Source organism: Rhinatrema bivittatum, chromosome 8, assembly GCF_901001135.1.
Source record: "Rhinatrema bivittatum chromosome 8, aRhiBiv1.1, whole genome shotgun sequence".
Classification (NCBI taxonomy): Eukaryota; Metazoa; Chordata; class Amphibia; order Gymnophiona; family Rhinatrematidae; genus Rhinatrema; species Rhinatrema bivittatum.
This window is the reverse complement of record NC_042622.1, coordinates 222,856,718-222,876,796: the sequence shown is the minus strand read 5'-3', so window position 1 is coordinate 222,876,796 and position 20,079 is coordinate 222,856,718. Positions and strand designations below refer to the sequence as shown.

Below are 20,079 nucleotides of genomic sequence, written 5' to 3'. Positions count from 1 at the left end.
CCGGGGTTCAAACCCTGTAACTGTGGAAAAAGAATGTCGGTCACAGACGGACACGACCGCTGTTATAAATGTCTCGGACCAAGTCATAATCGAGACAATTGTGAGTATTGCTCTAAGATGTCACCTAGAGCATTAAAACAAAGGGCCTACAGGCTGCAGGAACTTTTTGCCCCACGAGATCCGGAGGCTCATTCATCGCCTGGCCCACTCACTTCATCGGCTCCACCGAAAAGAAAAACTTTGAAGTTGAATCCTAAGTCCTCCACTATAGGAGGTAAGGGAGGGGAAAAAAGACAAAGGCCAGTGGGTTCTCGAAAATCCCCAGTGCCTACAGAGCCGCAACAAACCTCATCGGAGGTGGAATCCTCAGCGCCGAAGACTTCTGCGCCTATGGCGCTGTCTGCGCAGACCGACATACCGGCGCCGAGAAAGGAGTCTGCGCGCAGCTTACAGCTTCCGGCGCGCATGGCGCAGAAGAAACACACAGCGCCGGAAAACCCTGTGCGTACGGCGCCGACTACAATGAAACTTATGCGCATGGCGCCGAACACATCGGCGCCGAGGACACATGTGCGCGCCGCATCAAAAAGTTATGCGCACACATCTACAACTGCGCATGAATCTACTTCCGCGCGCAGATATACAAGTGCGCATAAGTCTACAGTCGCGCATACGCGCATATCTCCACATCTGCGCATAAGCATAAAACCGCGCATAAATCTAAATCAATGCATAGATCAAAATCTACGCATGGAAAACATAATTATGCAACTGGGAAGTTAAAGACGAGCTTGAAGCGGAAACGGTACCCTTCACACAGCTCTTCTCCAGAGACTGGAGCCACAGATACTGATACATCATTTGATGAATATCACGAGTATTCAAGTCACTCCCACCGTACTAAATTACCAAAGAGGAGTGCTACATGGGAGATAAGTCCTTCTACTTCTATATCACCTCGTAAAGCTCATACCTGCTCAAAGAGAAAAATAGCACAAATTTCTTCCTCGAACACTTCTTCAGATTCAGAATATTCAAGAAATAGTTCAGTCAATAGACTACAAGGAGATAGAGAAGTTCCTACAACTTCACCTCAACCAGTTATCGCTCAACAACCAGATAGTCGTATGATAATGCCTTCTCATACAAGAGAAGCTTTTTACCAACTATCTCAATCTTTAGCAGGCTTTTACGAGACGCTTCAATCATCATTTCAAATGACTAATACTGCTGATGACAATGCTACACAACAGAGCACAAACTACTGAACAGCAGTTGACAAACCCACCGACATCTCCCATGTTAAACCAACCAACCTCACCAACTCATAACCAGGGGACATCTTTAGATTCTCCTTCAATACAAACATCCCCATCATCATCAGTGGGATGTCTCTCAGACCTGCAGGACCACATACAAGAACCGTAGTCCCCTCCTGAAGACCTAACATACCCAAAATTCTTAGAAAAAATGGGCACCATTCTACATCTAGAGGTCCAAAAAGAAACAGACCCTAGGGCAGAAACCCTTGGTCTTCTAAAGATTTCTGATACTCAGATGGAACCAACATCTCTTCCACCACAAGATATCCTGCATTCAGTCTTACAAAAATCCTGGGAGGCCCCGTATACAATAGCAGCCGTTTCCAAGAAAACAGACATAAAAAATTTTGTATGAAGAAAGCGTCACTATACACTCTACCACAATTACCTCATGCATCACTTGTAGTAGAGTCGGCGATGCAAAGATTCAAGAAGACAAAGTTGCATACCAATTTTCCACTGGTAAAAGACAACAAATATTTCGATGAGTTTGGCAGGAAAATATTCCATAACTCAATGTTAACTGCACGAATTATGCAACATCAGTTCTACATGGTGCAGTACCTCTAAGAATGCATGCAAGCTATGAAAGGTATTCATTCCTCAATGGCGGAACAGATACCTCAGCCTCTTCATGACATGGAGGAATGTTCGACACCTCTTGAGATCAATCTACGAAGCACATGAAACGTCATCCAGGGCATCTGCAACAGCCATTGCAGCCCGCAGAATAGCATGGTTACGTTCAAGTTCGATACGTGAAGACTTACACGAGAAATTAACAAACCTCCCATGTACAGGAGATAACCTGTTCGGAGAAAAATTCCAGGAAGCAGTAAGTAAATTAAAGGACGAAGCTCTAGCAGTACAATCGCTAGCACCGCATCCTATTTATTCAACTACACGTCGCTATGTGGGGTCTACCCGTAGGCAATCATATGCCAGAAGACCCTATAGATCTTATCAATCTTTTCGTACGCAGCCATACCCTGCCTACCAGCATCCTGCTCCACAAAACAATACCTCAAATCAACGAAGAGGTAAACCACGTAACCAGAGGCAACAGGCACAACAGCCGACGACTGCAGCAAAACCAACGTCATCTTTTTAGTTACTCAGCCGCCACCACAACATCAAGCTCCTCCAGGCAGAATTCGTACTTGCCTGAATGTCTGGGAAACAATAACATCAGATCAATGGGTTCTGGAGATAGTACATCAAAGCTACCAACTCCAATTTGTAACAAAACCCATCTTGCCTCATCTTTCCACACTCAAGATCTACAATTCCCATCCACAACTGGGGGAGGAAATTGCTTCACTTCGCAAACAAGCAATTCAACAAATCCATCCACATCCCAATTTAGCAGCATTTTATTCCCCGTACTTCCTCATACCAAAGAAGTCTGGGGGCCTTCGCCCAATACTAGACCTAAGGGAGTTGAACAAATTTCTCATCAAGGAGAAATTCAAGATGGTATCGTTGAAGTCAATTCTTCCTCTCATTCAAACCAACGATTGGATGTGCTCCATCGATCTGAAGGATGCTTACACGCACATTCCGATCCATCCTTCATCGTGGTGTTACCTGTGCTTTCGCTACAGACATCAACACTACCAGTACAAAGTTCTCCCCTTTGGACTATCGGCTGCACCCAGAGTTTTCACCAAATGCATGATAGTGGTGGTGGCTCATCTCAGGAAACAAGGTATAACCATCTTTCCATATCTGGACGATTGGCTCATAATCGCCTCAACTCCGAACATCTTACAAGATCACCTCAATCGGGTGATACATTGCTTGCAAGAACTAGGGTTGGTGATAAATTTTCAGAAATCACATCTACAACCAACACAGCAGTTACAGTTCATAGGCGCATGCCTGGACACTACGTGCAACAGAGCATACCTCCCAGATGACAGAATATCACATTTCCGTCAACTTCTGCACACCTTGAAACATACTCAGAGACAGTCAGCAAGACAAGTCCTGGTAATTCTGGGCCACATGGCAGTGGCGAATTTCATGGTTCCCAACACCAGACTACACATGAGACGCCTACAATGGGGTCTGAAACGACAATGGAAACAGCATTCACAACCATTGACGCAAAAGGTATTGCTGACCGCAGAAATGAAAAAAAGATATAGCATGGTGGCTCCTAGACTCCACCTTGTCCAAGGGAGCGTTGTTCAGTCCCCCTCCTCACAATGCAGTCCTAACTACAGATGCGTCTCGCAAGGGATGGGGTGCTCACCTCGAGATTTACGAAACCCAAGGGTTATGGACACTCTCAGAACAAAATTTACAAATAAATCTATTGGAACTCAGAGCGATTCGCAACGCATTGCGAGTCTTCCAAGACCACCTGAAGGGACGCAGGGTCATGATCTACACGGACAACCAAATAGCGATGTTTTACATCAACAAACAAGGAGGGTCCGGTTCATGGTCCCTCTGCAAGGAGACCCTGACAATCTTCGAACACGCTCACAAGAATTGCATACATCTACAAGCGACTTACCTACCGGGAGTTGCAAACACAAGAGCGGACAGGCTAAGCCGCATCTTTCATCCCCACGAATGGACACTCAATACAGAAGTAGTCCAGGACATATTTCTGCAGTGGGGGACACCTTCTATAGATCTCTTTGCAACAGAGATCAATTCTCAAATTCCCAAATTCTGCTCGATAAGACCAAGCCAATTCAGGATGGCTCAAGATGCCTTCCTCATACCGTGGACGACAGGCCTTCTTCTATGCCTTTCCTCCCATACCTCTCATAACAAGAACAATTCAAAAGTGCATAGCGGACAAAGCTCAACTGATACTCATAGCCCCGGCATGGCCGAGGCAACCATGGTACAGTTTCCTACTTCGACTATCCATCAAGGATCCAATTCTATTACCGAATCGTCCAGATCTTCTCAGCCAAGATCAAGGAACACTACTACACCCGCTACATTCATCTCTACACTTGACAGCTTGGAGATTGAAAGGCTCCTTCTAACAGAACAAGGAGTTTCCACTTCAGCACAATTCATTTTGTTACAATCAAGGAAACTCTCCACCAGGAAAAATTATAGCTATAAATGGAAACGCTACTCGGCCTGGTGCACTTCCAACGGTGTACCACCATTGGACTGCTCCCCGGAATTGCTCATTGATTATCTTCATACACTATATGTCGCTGGTCTAGAGAAGGGCTACCAAAATGATAAGGGGAATGGAACAACTCTCCTATGAGGAAAGACTAAAGAGGTTAGGACTTTTCAGCTTGGAGAAGAGACGACTGAGGGGGGATATGATAGAGGTGTTTAAAATCATGAGAGGTCTAGAACAGGTAGATGTGAATCGGTTATTTACTCTTTTCGGATAGTAGAAAGACTAGGGGGCACATTTAAAACTAATCGGAGAAAGTTCTTTTTTATTCAACGCACAATTAGACTCTGGAATTTGTTGCCGGAGGATGTGGTTAGTGCAGTTAATATAGCTGTGTTTAAAAAGGATTGGATAAGTTCTTGGAGGAGAAGTCCATTACCTGCTATTAAGTTCACTTAGAGAATAGCCACTGCCATTAGCAATGGTTACATGGAATAGACTTAGTTTTTGGGTACTTGCCAGGTTCTTATGGCCTGGATTGGCCACTGTTGGAAACAGGATGCTGGGCTTGATGGACCCTTGGTCTGACCCAGTATGGCATTTTCTTATGTTCTTAACATCATCCATCAGAGTTCACCTCAGCGCCATAGGCGCCTATCTTAGACCAATCAATGACATTCCTATATCCAATCACCCATTGCCGACTCGTTTCATGAAGGGGTTAACACACATTCGTCCTCTGGTATCCAAACCTCCAGTTCCATGGAACTTCAACATAGTTCTGGAACAACTCATGCTTTATCCCTTTGAACCCATGGACTCGGTACACATTAAATACCTCACATGGAAAGTGGTATTCCTGGTTGCAGTAACATCAGCATGAAGAGTGAGTGAGTTACAGGCCTTGGTCCATTATCCTCCATACTTGCAGTTTCATCAACAGAAGTTAGTTCTACAAACTCACCCATCCTTCCTACCGAAAGTAGTTACCCTATTCCATCGCAATCAGACAATGGAATTACCAACTTTTTTCCCTAAACCTCATGCAAACGATAGGGAAAAACTACTGCACACACTGGATTGCAAAAGAGCTTTAACACACTACAAAGAAAGAACAAACTCGGACTTCCGTGTTTCTCAACTCTTTGTTTCCTACGACCCGAAGGCACCTGGACTGCCAGTTGGATAGCGCAGTGCATCAAATTCTGCTACGACAAACAGAATTTACAATTACAGTCTACTCCTAGAGCTAACCAAGTCAGAGCAGTAGCAACATCCTTAGCGCATCTGAAGAATGTGCAACCCATAGACATTTGCAAGGCAGCTACATGGTCATCACTGCATACCTTCACATCTCATTACTGCCTTGACCAACAAGCAGCCACGGATGCGAAGATAGGGCAAGTAATACTGCAATCTCTATCCTCCTGTCCTCGGTGACTGCCACACTGTCAAAGATCACGTCCAACCATATATATCATAAATGACGTGATCGGGAGCTTTGGACTCCCATGACAGCATGGCTAATTCAGCCCTGCTATCGACAGGAAAAAGCAAGTTTGCTTACCGTAAACGATGTTTCCGTAGATAGCAGGATGAATTAGACATGCTGACCCACCCTCCTCCCTGGCAGTCACCAAGTCTTCGACTACATTACAGCTTAATCACAGACTGAGGAGATGCCACTACTTTCCTGCGCGGGAACACACGCGCAGCCGCAGAGAGCAAAGCTCTGTTCTCTGCTTTGACAAGCTCCGCCTCCCAGGCCTGATTGACAGATCCCATGACAGCATGGCTAATTCATCCTGCTACCTACGGAAACATCGTTTACGGTAAGCAAGCTTGCTTTTATATCACATTTAACATCATAAATAAGCAACAATTAAATACATCATTTACATTAAGTACATCATTTCTAACACCATATTCAACAATACATGTGCATTAATACATATACCCCTCAACATAGATGTATGTTATCACAATATATATATTATGATTATTATTATTAAAATTCAGTTTATTTTAATATACACCCAGTCCAGACATGTCCTAAGCAATCACCAATAACCACTACCCTAACCCCCTAATACCACACATTCGCACCCACTCATCATTCATTCACTTAAAAACTGTATGCCCCATAAAAATATCCTTGTACCCTTTACATAGTCATCTGATGATATATTTCGATATTATAGCAGTTATTGAACAACTGATTCTCAATTTTTTACAAACAATTTATTGTGCCGATCACGCCAATCTTTATCAGCAGATGTTTTAGGACCAATCACCCCAACAAGGCGCCTCGTTTCACCCCTAATCGGGCTTCCTCAGGGGTCTCTTACTGCATTTCTCAATTCCAATCGTACATCACTCTTGATGAAACGGGTATCTGAAAAAAATATGCCTTTAATTCTATCAATTTTTTTCTTAGGACTCAATCCGAAAATTTATACCACTCACAATACCTACCATAGCTTACTTCCTCTGATTCTAGAAACCACTTATCCGGACCCCACTACCCACGCTTACACAATGCATCTATAAATATAAAAACATTTTTTTAAAAATTGTTGAAATGTACTATAATTCAACCATCACCATACCCATGATCACAGATATTAACCATATACGTATACATACCCAAACACTTCCAATTTACTTCTATTAGCCGTTTAATACATAATCAAACCAGCAGACCGAACACCCATCAAGGGCCTCAATTTTTCTGAAAGTATATAAACAATCTTTATAATCATCTAGCCTTAAATTCTCATCACTTTTCAAAGTCCACAACTTATCACAAAATATACCTGTTCAAAAACTCAGGAATTAAACCACTGAATACTGGCCTCTCACTATTTTACCGGACAAATTCAATGCTGCTCCCAGCCGCCGTTCCGCTCACTTCCTCTTCATTCCAACAGTGTCGAGGGTAATGTTACTCTACCACAAGGCATATTTGAATATCCTATGACCAATCATAGCCTCACAACAATTGTTCCAATTAATGTTTGCACCTGCAAAGAGAAGTACTTGTTTCCCTACCCGACCATTCAAGACCAGCGGTAGGCGCACCGGTGCAACAATTAATTCGTACCTGGGCTGCCGCCTCATCTGCATACACGTCATGATCACCCACGCTAACGTTCTGACGTAACCAGCCCCGTAACTTCTCTATACATCTCAACCACATAGATTACTTCCTTGACGGGCCGTTCTAATCACCATGGGGCACAACAGCACGGCGATAAACTTGACTTAACACTTCACCTACATCGGCATCATGGGCACCCATACCTACTTTTTGACATACCCACCCTCACAACTATAATGTATTTTTACAAAACATCTACACTCTTTACCAACTCTCCATCACAACACAGTATCACATACCCTCTTATCCACCAACTCCCTTGGACATGCTACAAAGAGAAATCCACCTATTTTAATAAAATGTTTCCCATTCCATCCCATTATTCAATCCCCAGGGGGAATAAGAGCGCCACCAAAAAATACATTTTTGCTCTACTTGCCACAACGCCTTGGTAACATTCCCCTGAAAATCTACCCTTAACTGAGAGACTACCAAGAATTTTACATCAACCTCATGATGTTTAGCGTCCCTCCAATGATTTACCAATGGGGCTCCTTCCCTGGCAATACGAATATTACTCTTGTGTTCAGTGATTCTCTCTTACTGATCTTTTGGTATGTCCAATATATATAAACCCACATGGGCATACGATGGCATATATAACTTTCTGGGTACGAAAGAAAAGAAATAGATGCCTGTAGTCTTAAAACAATCCTTTATTGCAGTGGAGACACAAGGGTAGCCCGACTCTGGCCGAGTTTCGCCGTTTCAAAACGGCTGCCTCAGGGGCTTACAATAATCTTCTTGAATTCATTAGTTATATATCGACTAAGAATATAATGTGATCATATAAAGAGCTGTATGATCTCTTATGTTGCGTCTTGAAGCATTCGCGATAGCAGAACTCCACTAGCGACGGCTATTATAGATCGCCTTCCTTCGTGCTTTTTGGGTCCTTAACTTTCTGGGTACTACATGAAAAATTTCCTCTGATCTGGAAAGGGGTCTTTTCTTTAGAATATTCAACCTCACGGATGTCCAACCAATTATTGCATACAGAATACATCCCTGGCATTTAACCTCAGTAACCGAAGGATAGCTAAGCCGATGATGACCACAGACCAAATTGCGTATATTCTTGCCCTTCTTATATCCATGGATGCAGACTGGTCGAAAGGGGAACTTTTCATCATCAGATGATTCATCTGATGATAAAGTGGACAGTGGTACTTATGAGAGTGGTAGGAAGGTAGATTTCACATTACCTGAACTCGATAGAGATAAGAATACTGGCTCCTATGATGAGAGAGGGAAGAGAGGTTCATCGTCTTTTTTAGCGGGCAGAATGAGAACAGGGAGAGGGTTACAAAATGCGCGCACCAAGTACACAACATCGGGCCGGGAACCATACAACTTCCGTCGATGATTAATAGTTCAGCAAACCATAATAAAGTAGTTAATTTATCATCCAAGGTGTTTTCTGCAGAGATTATATCTGCTCTCAATAAAGGATTATCATTTGTGCCCACACACAGATTTGATGCCTTTTCCACCAGGCTTGAATTAAAAAAGTTTTTTCGTCAGATTAGGTTAAAGGAGTTCTTCGCGGGACAGCAGCTTCCAGAAAGCAAATTCTTTAAACTGTCCAACTGGATGCCAAAAGAATCACCTGGAACTATGGTGGCAACTTTTGAAACTATGGTTGTCCGAGAAGTCGAACAGTTAGAAACACAGAAAGAAAGGAAAATTAGTTTCTTACCTGATAATTTTCGTTCCTGTAGTACCAAGGATCAGTCCAGACTGCTGGGTTATGCCTCCCCTCCAGCAGATGGAGTCAGAGAAAAGCTGAAAAGCACCCCCTAGATATATCGGTGTGCCACCTGCGATCCCTCAGTATATGCGGTATCAAATCAGAAGGAACTAAATAATCACTTCCGCCGACAACCCTTTTTTTTTTTCCAACCACTGACCCGATCAAGTAGTAACATTTTTGAAAAACAGAAAACAACCCTGTCATCCTATATAGTAAACTAGAAACAAACCTCAAAACAACTTACCGTTTAATCTGCATCAACGCTTGTAAGTATAACCTGTATGGGTAGAAACACGAGCGGACTCTCATAAAAATGACTTGGGAGGGCGTCTGGACTGATCCTTGGTACTACAGGAACAAAAATTATCAGGTAAGAAACTAATTTTCCTTTCCCTGTACGTACCAGGACTGCTGGGATGTACCCGAGCTGCCTTAGATGGGGTGGGACCTCGAGAGTCCCGCTCGAATTACGCTGCTCCCAAAGGACTCAGTCGACGGACCACGAACATCCAAACGATAATGTCTTGCAAAAGTATGCAAGGATTTCCAAGTGGCTGCCCTGCAAATCTCCTGGCAAGACACAAACTGGCTTTCAGCCCACGAAGTCGCCTAAGAACGTAGAGAGTGAGCCTTCAGCCCATCAGGAACAGACTTACCGCAACCAATGTATGTGGACGCGATTGCGGTCTTCAACCATCGAGTGATAGTTGTCTTGGATGCCTGAAGGCCCTTCTTGGGGCCATTCCACAACACAAACAGGTGATCCAACCTCCGAAACTCATTAGTCACCTCCAAATACCTCAGGAGTACACGGACATCCAAACGCCTCAAGTCCCGACCTTGAGAAGACTGAAGCTCCTCCTCCGAAAAGGAAGGCAATTCTACCGTTTGATTAACATGAAAAGCCGACACCACCTTAGGCAAGAAGGAAGGAACCGTGCGCAACGACACACCCGGCTCAGAAATACACAAGAACGCCTGCAGCTCCAAAACACGACGCGCTGACAAAATGGCCACTAGGAATACCGTCTTGAGAGTTAAATCCTTCCAAGAGGCCCTCTTAATAGGCTCAAAAGGGGCCACGCATAGACCACGGAGCACCAAGTTCAAGTGCCAGGAAGGACACGGGACCCTCACAGGAGGACGCAAGTTCCTAACGCCACACAAAAAACGAGCAACATCCGGGTGACACGCAAGAGAGGAACCTTCAACCTTACCCCTCAAGCAACCCAGAGTCACTACCTGAACTCTAAGCGAACTGTAGGCCAAACCCTTCTTCAAACCATCCTGCAAAAACGTAAGGATATGCCCTACAGAAGACTGTTGTGGTGAAATCTTTAAGTCACCACACCATGAGTCAAAGACCTTCCATACTCTAGCATAAGTAAGCTTAGTCGAAAATCTGCACGCCCGAAGGAGAGTGGAAATGACCGCTTCTGGATAACCTTTCTTCCTCAACTGCCTCCGCTCATAAGCCAAGCCGCCAGACAAAAGCGATCCGCCAGATCGAAAAATACCGGACCCTGTCGAAGGAGATTCAGAAGATGACCTAGCCGCAATGGCCCGGCCACCGCCAGATTGACGAGATCCGCGAACCACGGATGCCTTGGCCACTCCGGAGCCATGAGAATCACCAGACCCCAATGGTATTCTATGCGCCTTAACACCTTTCCCACTAGGGGCTACGGAGGAAACAGAGGAGGATGTGAAGAGGCCACGGAAGCACAAGCGCATCCACTCCTGCCGATCCGTGCTCTCGCCTCCGGCTGAAGAAACGCGCCGCCTTTGCATTCAGCCGAGTCGCATCAAAGTGTGGAACCCCCCAATGCTGGGTTATGAGATACATTGCCTCGGCCGACAGCTCCCACTCTCCTGGGTCTAGGTGTTGTCGACTGAGATAATCCGCCTGAACGTTGTCCATGCCTGCAATATGGGTGGCCGCTATGCGGGATAAATGAGGTTCCACCCAGGCCATCAACACGGACGCCTCGGCCGCCACCGGACGACTTCTTGTGCCTCCTTGCCGATTTATATACACCACCGTGGTCGCGTTGTCCGATGGTACGCGGTCGAGCGGTGCGAGTTCTATCGGGAGGAGGTGACGCAAAGCCAGATGTACTGCTCTGGTCTCCAGACGATTGAGGGACCAAGTGGCCTGGTGAGGAGACCACGTCCCCTGCACCGCTCGGGACTGACACACCGCCCCCCAGCCTGACAGACTGGCATCCGTCGTCATGACTATCCAAGACGGAGGTTCTAAGTCCACCTCTTGCAGAAGATGGTCCGGAGTTAACCACCAAGTGAGGCTGGAACGGGCCAGCTCCAGCAATGGTAACACCAGGTCGTAATCCTCGGACCTGGGATCCCAACGAGAAAGAAGCGCTCTTTGTAAAGGCCGCATATGCGCAAAGGCCCACGGTACCATCTCCAGAGTAGACACCATATGCCCAATGACCTGTAAATAATCCCAGGCCGTAGGTAACGGGAGATCCACCAGGTTCTGCACCTGTGTCATGAGATTGACCATTCGTTGATGTGGCAGGAACACCTTGCCCACCACAGTATCGAATCGGGCGCCCAAGAACTCCAACTGTTGAGTCTGTTCTAGCCGGCTCTTCGCGAAGTTGACTACCCAACCTACCGTCTGAAGTTGCTGCACCACCAACCAAACCGCCCGCTTGCACAATGCCTCCGACTTTGCCCGGATGAGCCAATCGTTGAGATAGGGATGTACCAGTATTCCTTGACGGCGTAGAAAAGCTGCAACGACCACGAGAACCTTGGTGAACACCCTTGGAGCAGTCGCTAACCTGAACGGGAAGGGCACAAAACTGGAAATGGTTCCCTAACACCATGAACCTCAGGTATCTCTGATGACCTTCTCGGATTCCAATGTGAAGATACGCCTCGGTCAGATCCAAAGAAGCCAAAAATTCTCCCTTGTGGACAGCCGCAATAACAGACAGCAGCGTCTCCATGCGAAAACGAGGAACGCGTAAAGCCTTGTTTACCCGCTTTAAATCCAAGATTGGCCTGAACGCGCCTTCCTTCTTTGGAACCACGAAATATATGGAATACTGGCCAGTCCTGTGCTTGGCTGGTGGAACCAGCAATACCGCCCCCAGTGTCCACAATCGGTCCAAGGTTTGGGCGATAACCAGCTGCTTTTCCGGAAGACCGCATGGCGATGTCATAAAAAGATCCCAGAGGGGATGAGCAAAATCCAACTCGTAACCGTGACGAACCACGTCGAGGACCCATTGGTCCGAAGTTATCTTGACCTATTCCTCCCAAAACTGGGACAACCGACCCCTGATGAGCGGAAAGGAGGAATGGGTCTGCGCGCCTTCATTGAGTAGTCTTGTTGGGGGCAAAGCCCTGCAAGGATCCCAAATGCTGAGGCCGTCTGCCCCGAAAGGAAGGAGTCCAAGATTGGGACCTTGACGCTTGCTGTTTTTGGGGAAAGGAACCACCCCTCCCCATGCGGAACCAGCGCTGACCCCGAAAACGAGCTCTGGAATTCCCGAAGGATCGAGACTGACGGGGCTTATCCTCAGGCAACTTATAAACTTTGTCTCCCAGGTCCTTGATGAGCTGGATCCAGCTAGTCTCAAAACAACAACTTCCCCCTGAAGGGAAAAGAACCTAAGCGGGACTTAGAGGAAGCGTCTGCCGACCAGCAACGGAGCCAAAGCAGCCGCCTGGCGGAAACTGCAGAAGACATAGTGCGAGCTGAGGTCCGCAGTAAATCATATAAAGCATCCGCTGTATAGGCGACCGCAGCCTCCACGCAGTTGGCCTGTTCCGCTTCGTCCGGCGGAAGCTCCTGTGCTGCAAGTAGTTTTTGGACCCAACGAAGAGTAGCCCTCTGCACGAGACTGCTACAAGCTGCTGCCCGGACCCCTAATGCCGCAACCTCAAAGATGCGCTTCAATAAGATCTCCAACTTCCGGTCCTGGAGATCCTTCAACGCTATCCCCCCCAGGACGGGGATGGTAGTATGCTTAACCACGGCTGTGACCGCCGAATCCACTGAGGGAGTCTTGAGAAGTTCTAAGGACTCCGACAGCAGGGGATACAATTTGTCCATAGCCCTGCTACCCCGCAAGGAGGCTTCTGGAAGCTCCCATTCCTTCGACACAATCTGGAACACTTTGGGATGGAAGGGAAAGGTTTGTGGAGGGGCCCGCCATAGCTACATCCCCCGTGGAAGTGTCAGCTTCCTGGTGCGGTGCCGGGATTTCCAACTCCTTCAAAACATGAAGGATTAAAAAGTTTAGCTCGTCTTTACCAAACAATCGGAGCACCTGGGGGTCATCCCCTTCCACAGACTCCTGACCATCAGCAACGTCCGCTCCTGGTGCATCCGGAGTGTCCGGAGCGAGATCCGGGACCTCCGGAACTCCTGCACCCCCCTGCGGGCGAGGGCATAGAGTCCCGGGTTTCACCAGATCCAGAGCTGCCTTGGGGATTTTTGGTGGAGAGGGACCCTCCGCCTTCCAACCTGCTTCTGCCTCCAAAAAAGGTTTGTGCATCAGCAGCACAAACTTCGAGGAAAAAGAAACTGACCTCTTAAACGTGTCCCCCCGCGGGCCGGGAGGGAGGGGGGGGGGGGCCAATGAGCCTCCGAATCGGGCGTGCTCTGCGGACTCAAGGCAGGCGGCGAAGGAGGGGAGTCTTCCTCCTCTGACGCTGTTTCCTCTGCCTGTCGCGTGTCCAAAATGGCCGCCATCTCCCTCTCTATGGGAGGTGGGGCCGAAGACCGGGACCCAGACACTCTCCTTTGCCGCACCGAAGAGGGGAGAGAAGACCCGCTGCGGGCAGCGCTCAGCCCCCGAGAGAATCCCTCGCCCCCGGGAAGACATCGGGAGCAGAGACCCTCTCGAGAGAGTCATGCCCCCGCCCCCCCGCAGGCCATGCAGGCCGAAGATCGCGGCATGAAGAGGCCGTCAGATGCAGTAAGAAGAAAAGCGCACCAAAAAGTAAGCAAGCGTCCCCAAACTAATAACACGCCGGGTGAACCAGCCACCCCCTCCGGAGTCCCAGGTAGAAAGCACGGCAGGCCGGGGCTGCAAGACCAGGCGCACTGCCTGCCACCAACAGGGCTTAAGTGGCTCTTAAAATCAAAGAATTGTCTTTTCTTTTTTTTTCCACACCTGAAAAGGTAACTCCAAGCCCCCTTCAGAGAAAACACTCTGGAATACTATCACTGAGGGGGGAAGGTGACCGGCCCACCGGTAAGCTCTCCCCCTGGCCTACTGGGACACACTAGCTCCGGGAAAAGTCTGAGGGCAGTGCCCTCTATGCTTGCCAGAAAACTTGCCTTCACGCTGTGCTGGGAACACAAAAGAATTAACATACACTTTCTTTTTTTTTACATAAAAAAACCAAAGAAGGAAGAAACTAGTTGATCTAGTCAGTGAAACATTAAGTAGAAGAAAACCTGTAAATTCCCAGAAGAAATTTTTAACAAGACTAGGACCGCAGGTTATGCCTCTCAATCTGCTGGAATCAGAGAAAATACTGAGGGATCGTGGGTGGCACACCGGTATATCTAGGGGGTGCTTTTCAGCTTTTCTCTCACTCCATCTGCTGGAGGGGAGGCATAACCCAGCAGCCTAGACTGATCCTGGTACCTACAGGGAATGGGTTAATTATAATCTATCCAAGGCAGAAAGTATGGCTATAAAAACATTGAAAAATGATCATACTATAGTAGTAAGTGTGGCTAAGGGAGCAGCGATCGTTATTCTTGATTGGATGCAATATGAAAGTGAAGCAAGAAGACAGTTGAATGATCAGCAATTTTATTTGAGGGTGTCAATGGACCCCAATGATGCAGTTTGTAATCGGGTAAAGGACATATTGGTGGAGGCTTTACATATGAAAGCTATTACAAAGAGTGAATATCGGTATTTATTACCTGATTACCCTGTTGTGCCATACATATATTTTGTCCCTAAAATTCATAAGAGTTTGAAGGATCCCCCTGGGCGGCCAATTGTGTCTGAGATTGGATCCGTATTTGAAGCTCCAGCTAAGTTCATTGATAGCTTTCTGCAAGATGAGGTCACACAGATTAGATCCTACATTAGAGATTCTACGGATTTCATTAATCAGGTGAAGGATCTGGATGGGAGTAGGAGTGGTAGAATGTTGGTAACCGCGGATGTTACAGCGTAGTATACAAATATTCCCCAGAATCGTGCATTAGACATTATTTGGCAAGTATTGAAGAAAAGTAAAGTTCCCCCTGGGAGAGCAAACATTATCATGCAATTATATGGTATAGTCATCAAGGAATTTTTCTTTAGTTTCCAGGATGAATTTTATAGACAAATTAAGGGGATCCCTATGGGGTCCCCTGTGGCCCCGGTTGCATGTTTATACATGGCAACCTTTGAGGAGAAGCATATTTATTCTTCCCCTGAGTTTATAAAGATTGGGTTGTGGAGAAGATTTATTGACTATTTTGGACTTGGGGTGGATCAGAAGGACCGCTTCATCAGTTTATCCAATGGATGAAATCTCTTGATGAATTTGACATTCACAGTACAGACAAGCAGACAATGTATTACATTTTTAGACATGGTGGTTCGCTGTGTTGGGGACAAATTGGAAACATCAATATTTGTCAAACCTACTGATAGAAACTCTATACTCCACTTTGACAGTTATCACCCTCAGAGACTTCAAGAGAGTATTCCTGGGAGTCAGTTTTTGAGGTATCGAAGAGTGTGTTCCACCATGGCAGAATACAAGATTAAGGCACAGGATCTGATGTCTAAATTTAGGCACCGTGGTTACCCTAAAAGATGCTTAAGGAGAGCATATAAACAGGGCTTATATGCCAACCGGGAAAATCTACTTAAGGCAGAACGTACCAAAGTTGATAGAACAATATGTTGTATCCCTTATTCATCTTGGAGCAGGGAAATCAGAAATATTGTGCTGAAATATTGGCCCATGCTCTATGAAGTACCAGGTTGTAGTGAAAATCCAATTTTTGCTTATAAGAAGGGCAAGAATATACACAATTTGGTCTGTGGTCATCATCGGCTTAGCTATCCTTCGGTTACTGAGGTTAAATGTCAGGGGTGTTCTGTATGCAATAATTGGTTGGACATCCGTGAGGTTGAATATTCTAAAGAAAAGACCCCTTTCCAGATCAGAGGAAAATTTTCATGTAGTACCCAGAAAGTTATATATGCCATCGTATGCCCATGTGGGTTTATATACATTGGACATACCATAAGATCAGTAAGAAAGAGAATCAGTGAACACAAGAGCAATATTTGTATTGCCAGGGAAGGAGCCCCATTGGTAAATCATTGGAGGGACGCTAAACATCATGAGGTTGATGTAAAATTCTTTGTAGTCTCTCAGTTAAGGGTAGATTTTCAGGGGAATGTTACCAAGGCGTTGTGGCAATTAGAGCAAAAATGTATTTTTTGGTGGCGCTCTTATTCCCCCTGGGGATTGAATACTGGGATGGAATGGGAAACATTTTATTAAAATAGGTGGTTTTCTCTTTGTAGCATGTCCAAGGGAGTTGGTGGATAAAAGGGTACGTGATACTGTGTTGTGATGGTGAGTTGGTAAAGAGTGTAGATGTTTTGTGAAAATACCCATCCTCACCACTAAAATGTATGTCAAAAAGTAGGTATAGGTGCCCATGATGCCGATGTAGGTGACGTGTTAAGTCAAGTTTATCGCCGTGCTGTTGTACCCCATGGTGATTAGAACAGCCCGTCAAGGAAGTAATCTATGTGGTTGAGATGTATAGAGGAGTTACGGGGCTGGTTACGTCAGAACGTTAGCGTGGGTGATCATGACGTGTATGCAGATGAGGCGGCAGCCCAGGTACGAATTAATTATTGCACCGGTGCGCCTACCGCTGGTCTTGAATGGTCGGGTAGGGAAACAAGTACTTCTCTTTGCAGGTGCAAACATTAATTGGAACAATTGTTGTGAGGCTATGATTGGTCATAGGATATTCAAATATGCCTTGTGGTGGAGTAACATTACCCTCGACACTGTTGGAATGAAGAGGAAGTGGCTGGGTGCGGTGTTGAATTTTTCCGGTAAAATAGTGAGAGGCCAGTATTCAGTGGTGTGATTCCTGAGTTTTTGAACAGGTATATTGTGTGATAAGTTGTGGACTTTGAAAAGTGATGAGTATTTAAGGCTAGATGATTATAAAGATTGTTTATATGTTTTCAGAAAAATTGAGGCCCTTGATGGGTGTTCAGTCGGCTGGTTTGATTATGTATTAAACGGCTAATAGAAGTAAATTGGAAGTGTTTGGGTATGTATATGTATATGGTTAATATCTGTGATCATGGGTATGGTGATGGTTGAATTTAGTACATGTCAACAATTTTTTTAAAAATGTTTTTGTATTTATAGATGCATTGTGTAAGCGTGGGGTCCGGATAAGTGGTGTCTAGAATCAGAGGAAGTAAGCTATGGTAGGTATTGTGAGTGGTATAAATTTTCAGATTGAGTCCTAAGAAAAAAATTGATAGAATTAAAGGCATATTTTTTTCAGATACCAGTTTCATCAAGAGTGACGTACGATTGGAATTGAGCAATGCAGTAAGAGTCCCCTGAGGAAGCCCGATTAGGGGTGAAACGAGGCGCCTTGTTGGGGTGATTGGTGCTAAAACATCTGCTGATAAAGATTGGGGTGATCGGCACAATAAATTGTGTTTGTAAAAAATTGAGAATCAGTTGTTCAATAACTGCTATAACAATCAAAATATATCATCAGATGACCATGTAAAGGGTACAAGGATATTTTTATGGGGCATACAGTTTTTAAGTGAATGAATGATGAGTTGGTGCGAATGTGTGGTATTAGGGGGTTAGGGTAGTGGTTATTGGTGATTATTGTTTAGGACATGTCTGGACTGGGTGTATATTAAAATTCAATTTATCATAATATATATATTGTGATACTATACATCTATGTTGAGGGGTATATGTATTAATGCACATGTATTGTTGAATATGGTGTTATTAGAAATGGTGTACTTAATGTAAATGTTGTATTTAATTATTGCTTATTTATGTTAAATGTGATATAATACATGTTTATGTGGTTTAATGTGGAACAATAAATTATATGAACATTTTATCTATTGAAGGTGATATTGAATATTAATTTAAGTTGATACTGAATATTTATGGTAATAACCTTAGGACTCCCTAAGTGTGTTGGTTTGCCTGCTCTACACCACACATCTCAATCTGAAAAAAAGACTCAAAGATCCAGCATCATCCCAGGCCCCTCTTTCCCTCCCTCGGATGCGTTCTCCACACACCTCATTATCAGATTCCACAAGGACTTGGTCGTATTCACTAAGGGCTACTAGGAACATAATGGATGTCACATTTTCAAAGCAGTGTATCCACTTCCTTCGTTCCGATCGCTGACCCCCAACATCCACCATCCTGGAAAAGGAAGAAGAGAATGCAGTTAGGAGTGCACCAAAGACATGCCAGTGCTGTCTCCCAAAGGGTAGAATTACCAGCTGGCTCAGGTGGCTGCTCAGCTCCCTCCACCTCTGAATTTCAACCGGCTGACAGCCTGTTCACAATGTGATGGTCCCCACACTGTTTAGTAGTCTAGAATATACAAATGTGCTTCCCATTCCTCATACTCCCTTGTATCCTAAACCCCCCTCTCCATGGAAATTCTCAAACCATTCTGATCAAAGAATGAAAACTGAGACAATTGAAGTCATGCCCAATCTACTTCTGAGGAGTGGGTGCAGCAAGAACTTTCCCCGCTCTCTTCCGTCAGCGCTCTCACGCCTGCCCTCAGTAACAGAAGAGCTTTCCCCGCTCTCACGCCTGCCCTCAGTAACAGAACCTGCTCAACAACCGCAGCCCTGCCTGCTTCTCAAGTCCCGACCAACTGCGGCATGCACAGCGCTGTGCTAAAGCCGCACGACACAGAAGCAGCAACCAGTTCCCTGGCTCCTGAACCTCACGTGCAGAAGCAGCCTTCAGATGCCTTGAAGAGAGCAAAACAGGGATGCTAAGGCTGCCCAGGTGCCGTGCCCCAGATCAATTTCTGGGTCCTGCCGACTGTTTCGGGAGATACTGGGAATACTCTTGTGTATGTTCACGAGTGCATCTAACCCTGGCTGACCAAAAAGGCTCCATCCAATGAGGTAGATGCACAACATCCTGTCATGCTCCACTGAACACACAGCAAAGCCAGGATTTGTGATTCTGCCCAAGAGACATCCATAAAAAAAAAAAAATAATAATAATAATAAAATATATATATACCCACATGGAGGTCACCTGATAAGTAGTGTGGGCAGCCCGGAACAGAATGAGGCGAGGACTGTAAATGCATACCTGAAGATTATGTTCTCCAGATCAAAGGGGTACTCTATGATGCCAGTGGTGGGCACGCGAACCCGCAGCACATCTTGCTGGGTGGGCAGGTAGCCTGGTGTTGCTATGCGGTCAACATCACTGAGATAGCTGTAAAATACATTGCAGGAAAAAGCAGCTGTGACTTTGCTGGGTACCCAAGAGCTGCCTCTATGAGGAAAGGCTCGGTATAGAAATCCCACTCATCTTATTTGGGGGGAGGGGATGAACAAGACCGAAGGGGAGCTCCACTCAAACTTGACAGTAATACATAGAGACCAAACTCTGCATTGCCATCCACCTGTGAAAGAGTGTGGAACACAGACCAGTGCCCAAAATAAATACAGGG

At 45.7% G+C, this 20,079-nt stretch overlaps 1 protein-coding gene across 1 annotated transcript in view; it reads right to left on the bottom strand.

Moving 5' to 3' along the window:
* The window catches only part of LOC115097692 (guanine nucleotide-binding protein subunit alpha-11), a 33,629-nt gene that overhangs the window by 7,207 nt on the left and 6,343 nt on the right, over positions 1 to 20,079 (bottom strand). Inside the window, exons 4-5 of the mRNA XM_029613651.1 lie at positions 19,713 to 19,841; positions 18,665 to 18,794 (exon numbers count right to left, since the gene is read on the bottom strand). Of these exons, the coding sequence (XP_029469511.1) occupies positions 18,665 to 18,794; positions 19,713 to 19,841 (259 nt within the window). The remainder of the gene's footprint in view (positions 1 to 18,664; positions 18,795 to 19,712; positions 19,842 to 20,079) is intronic.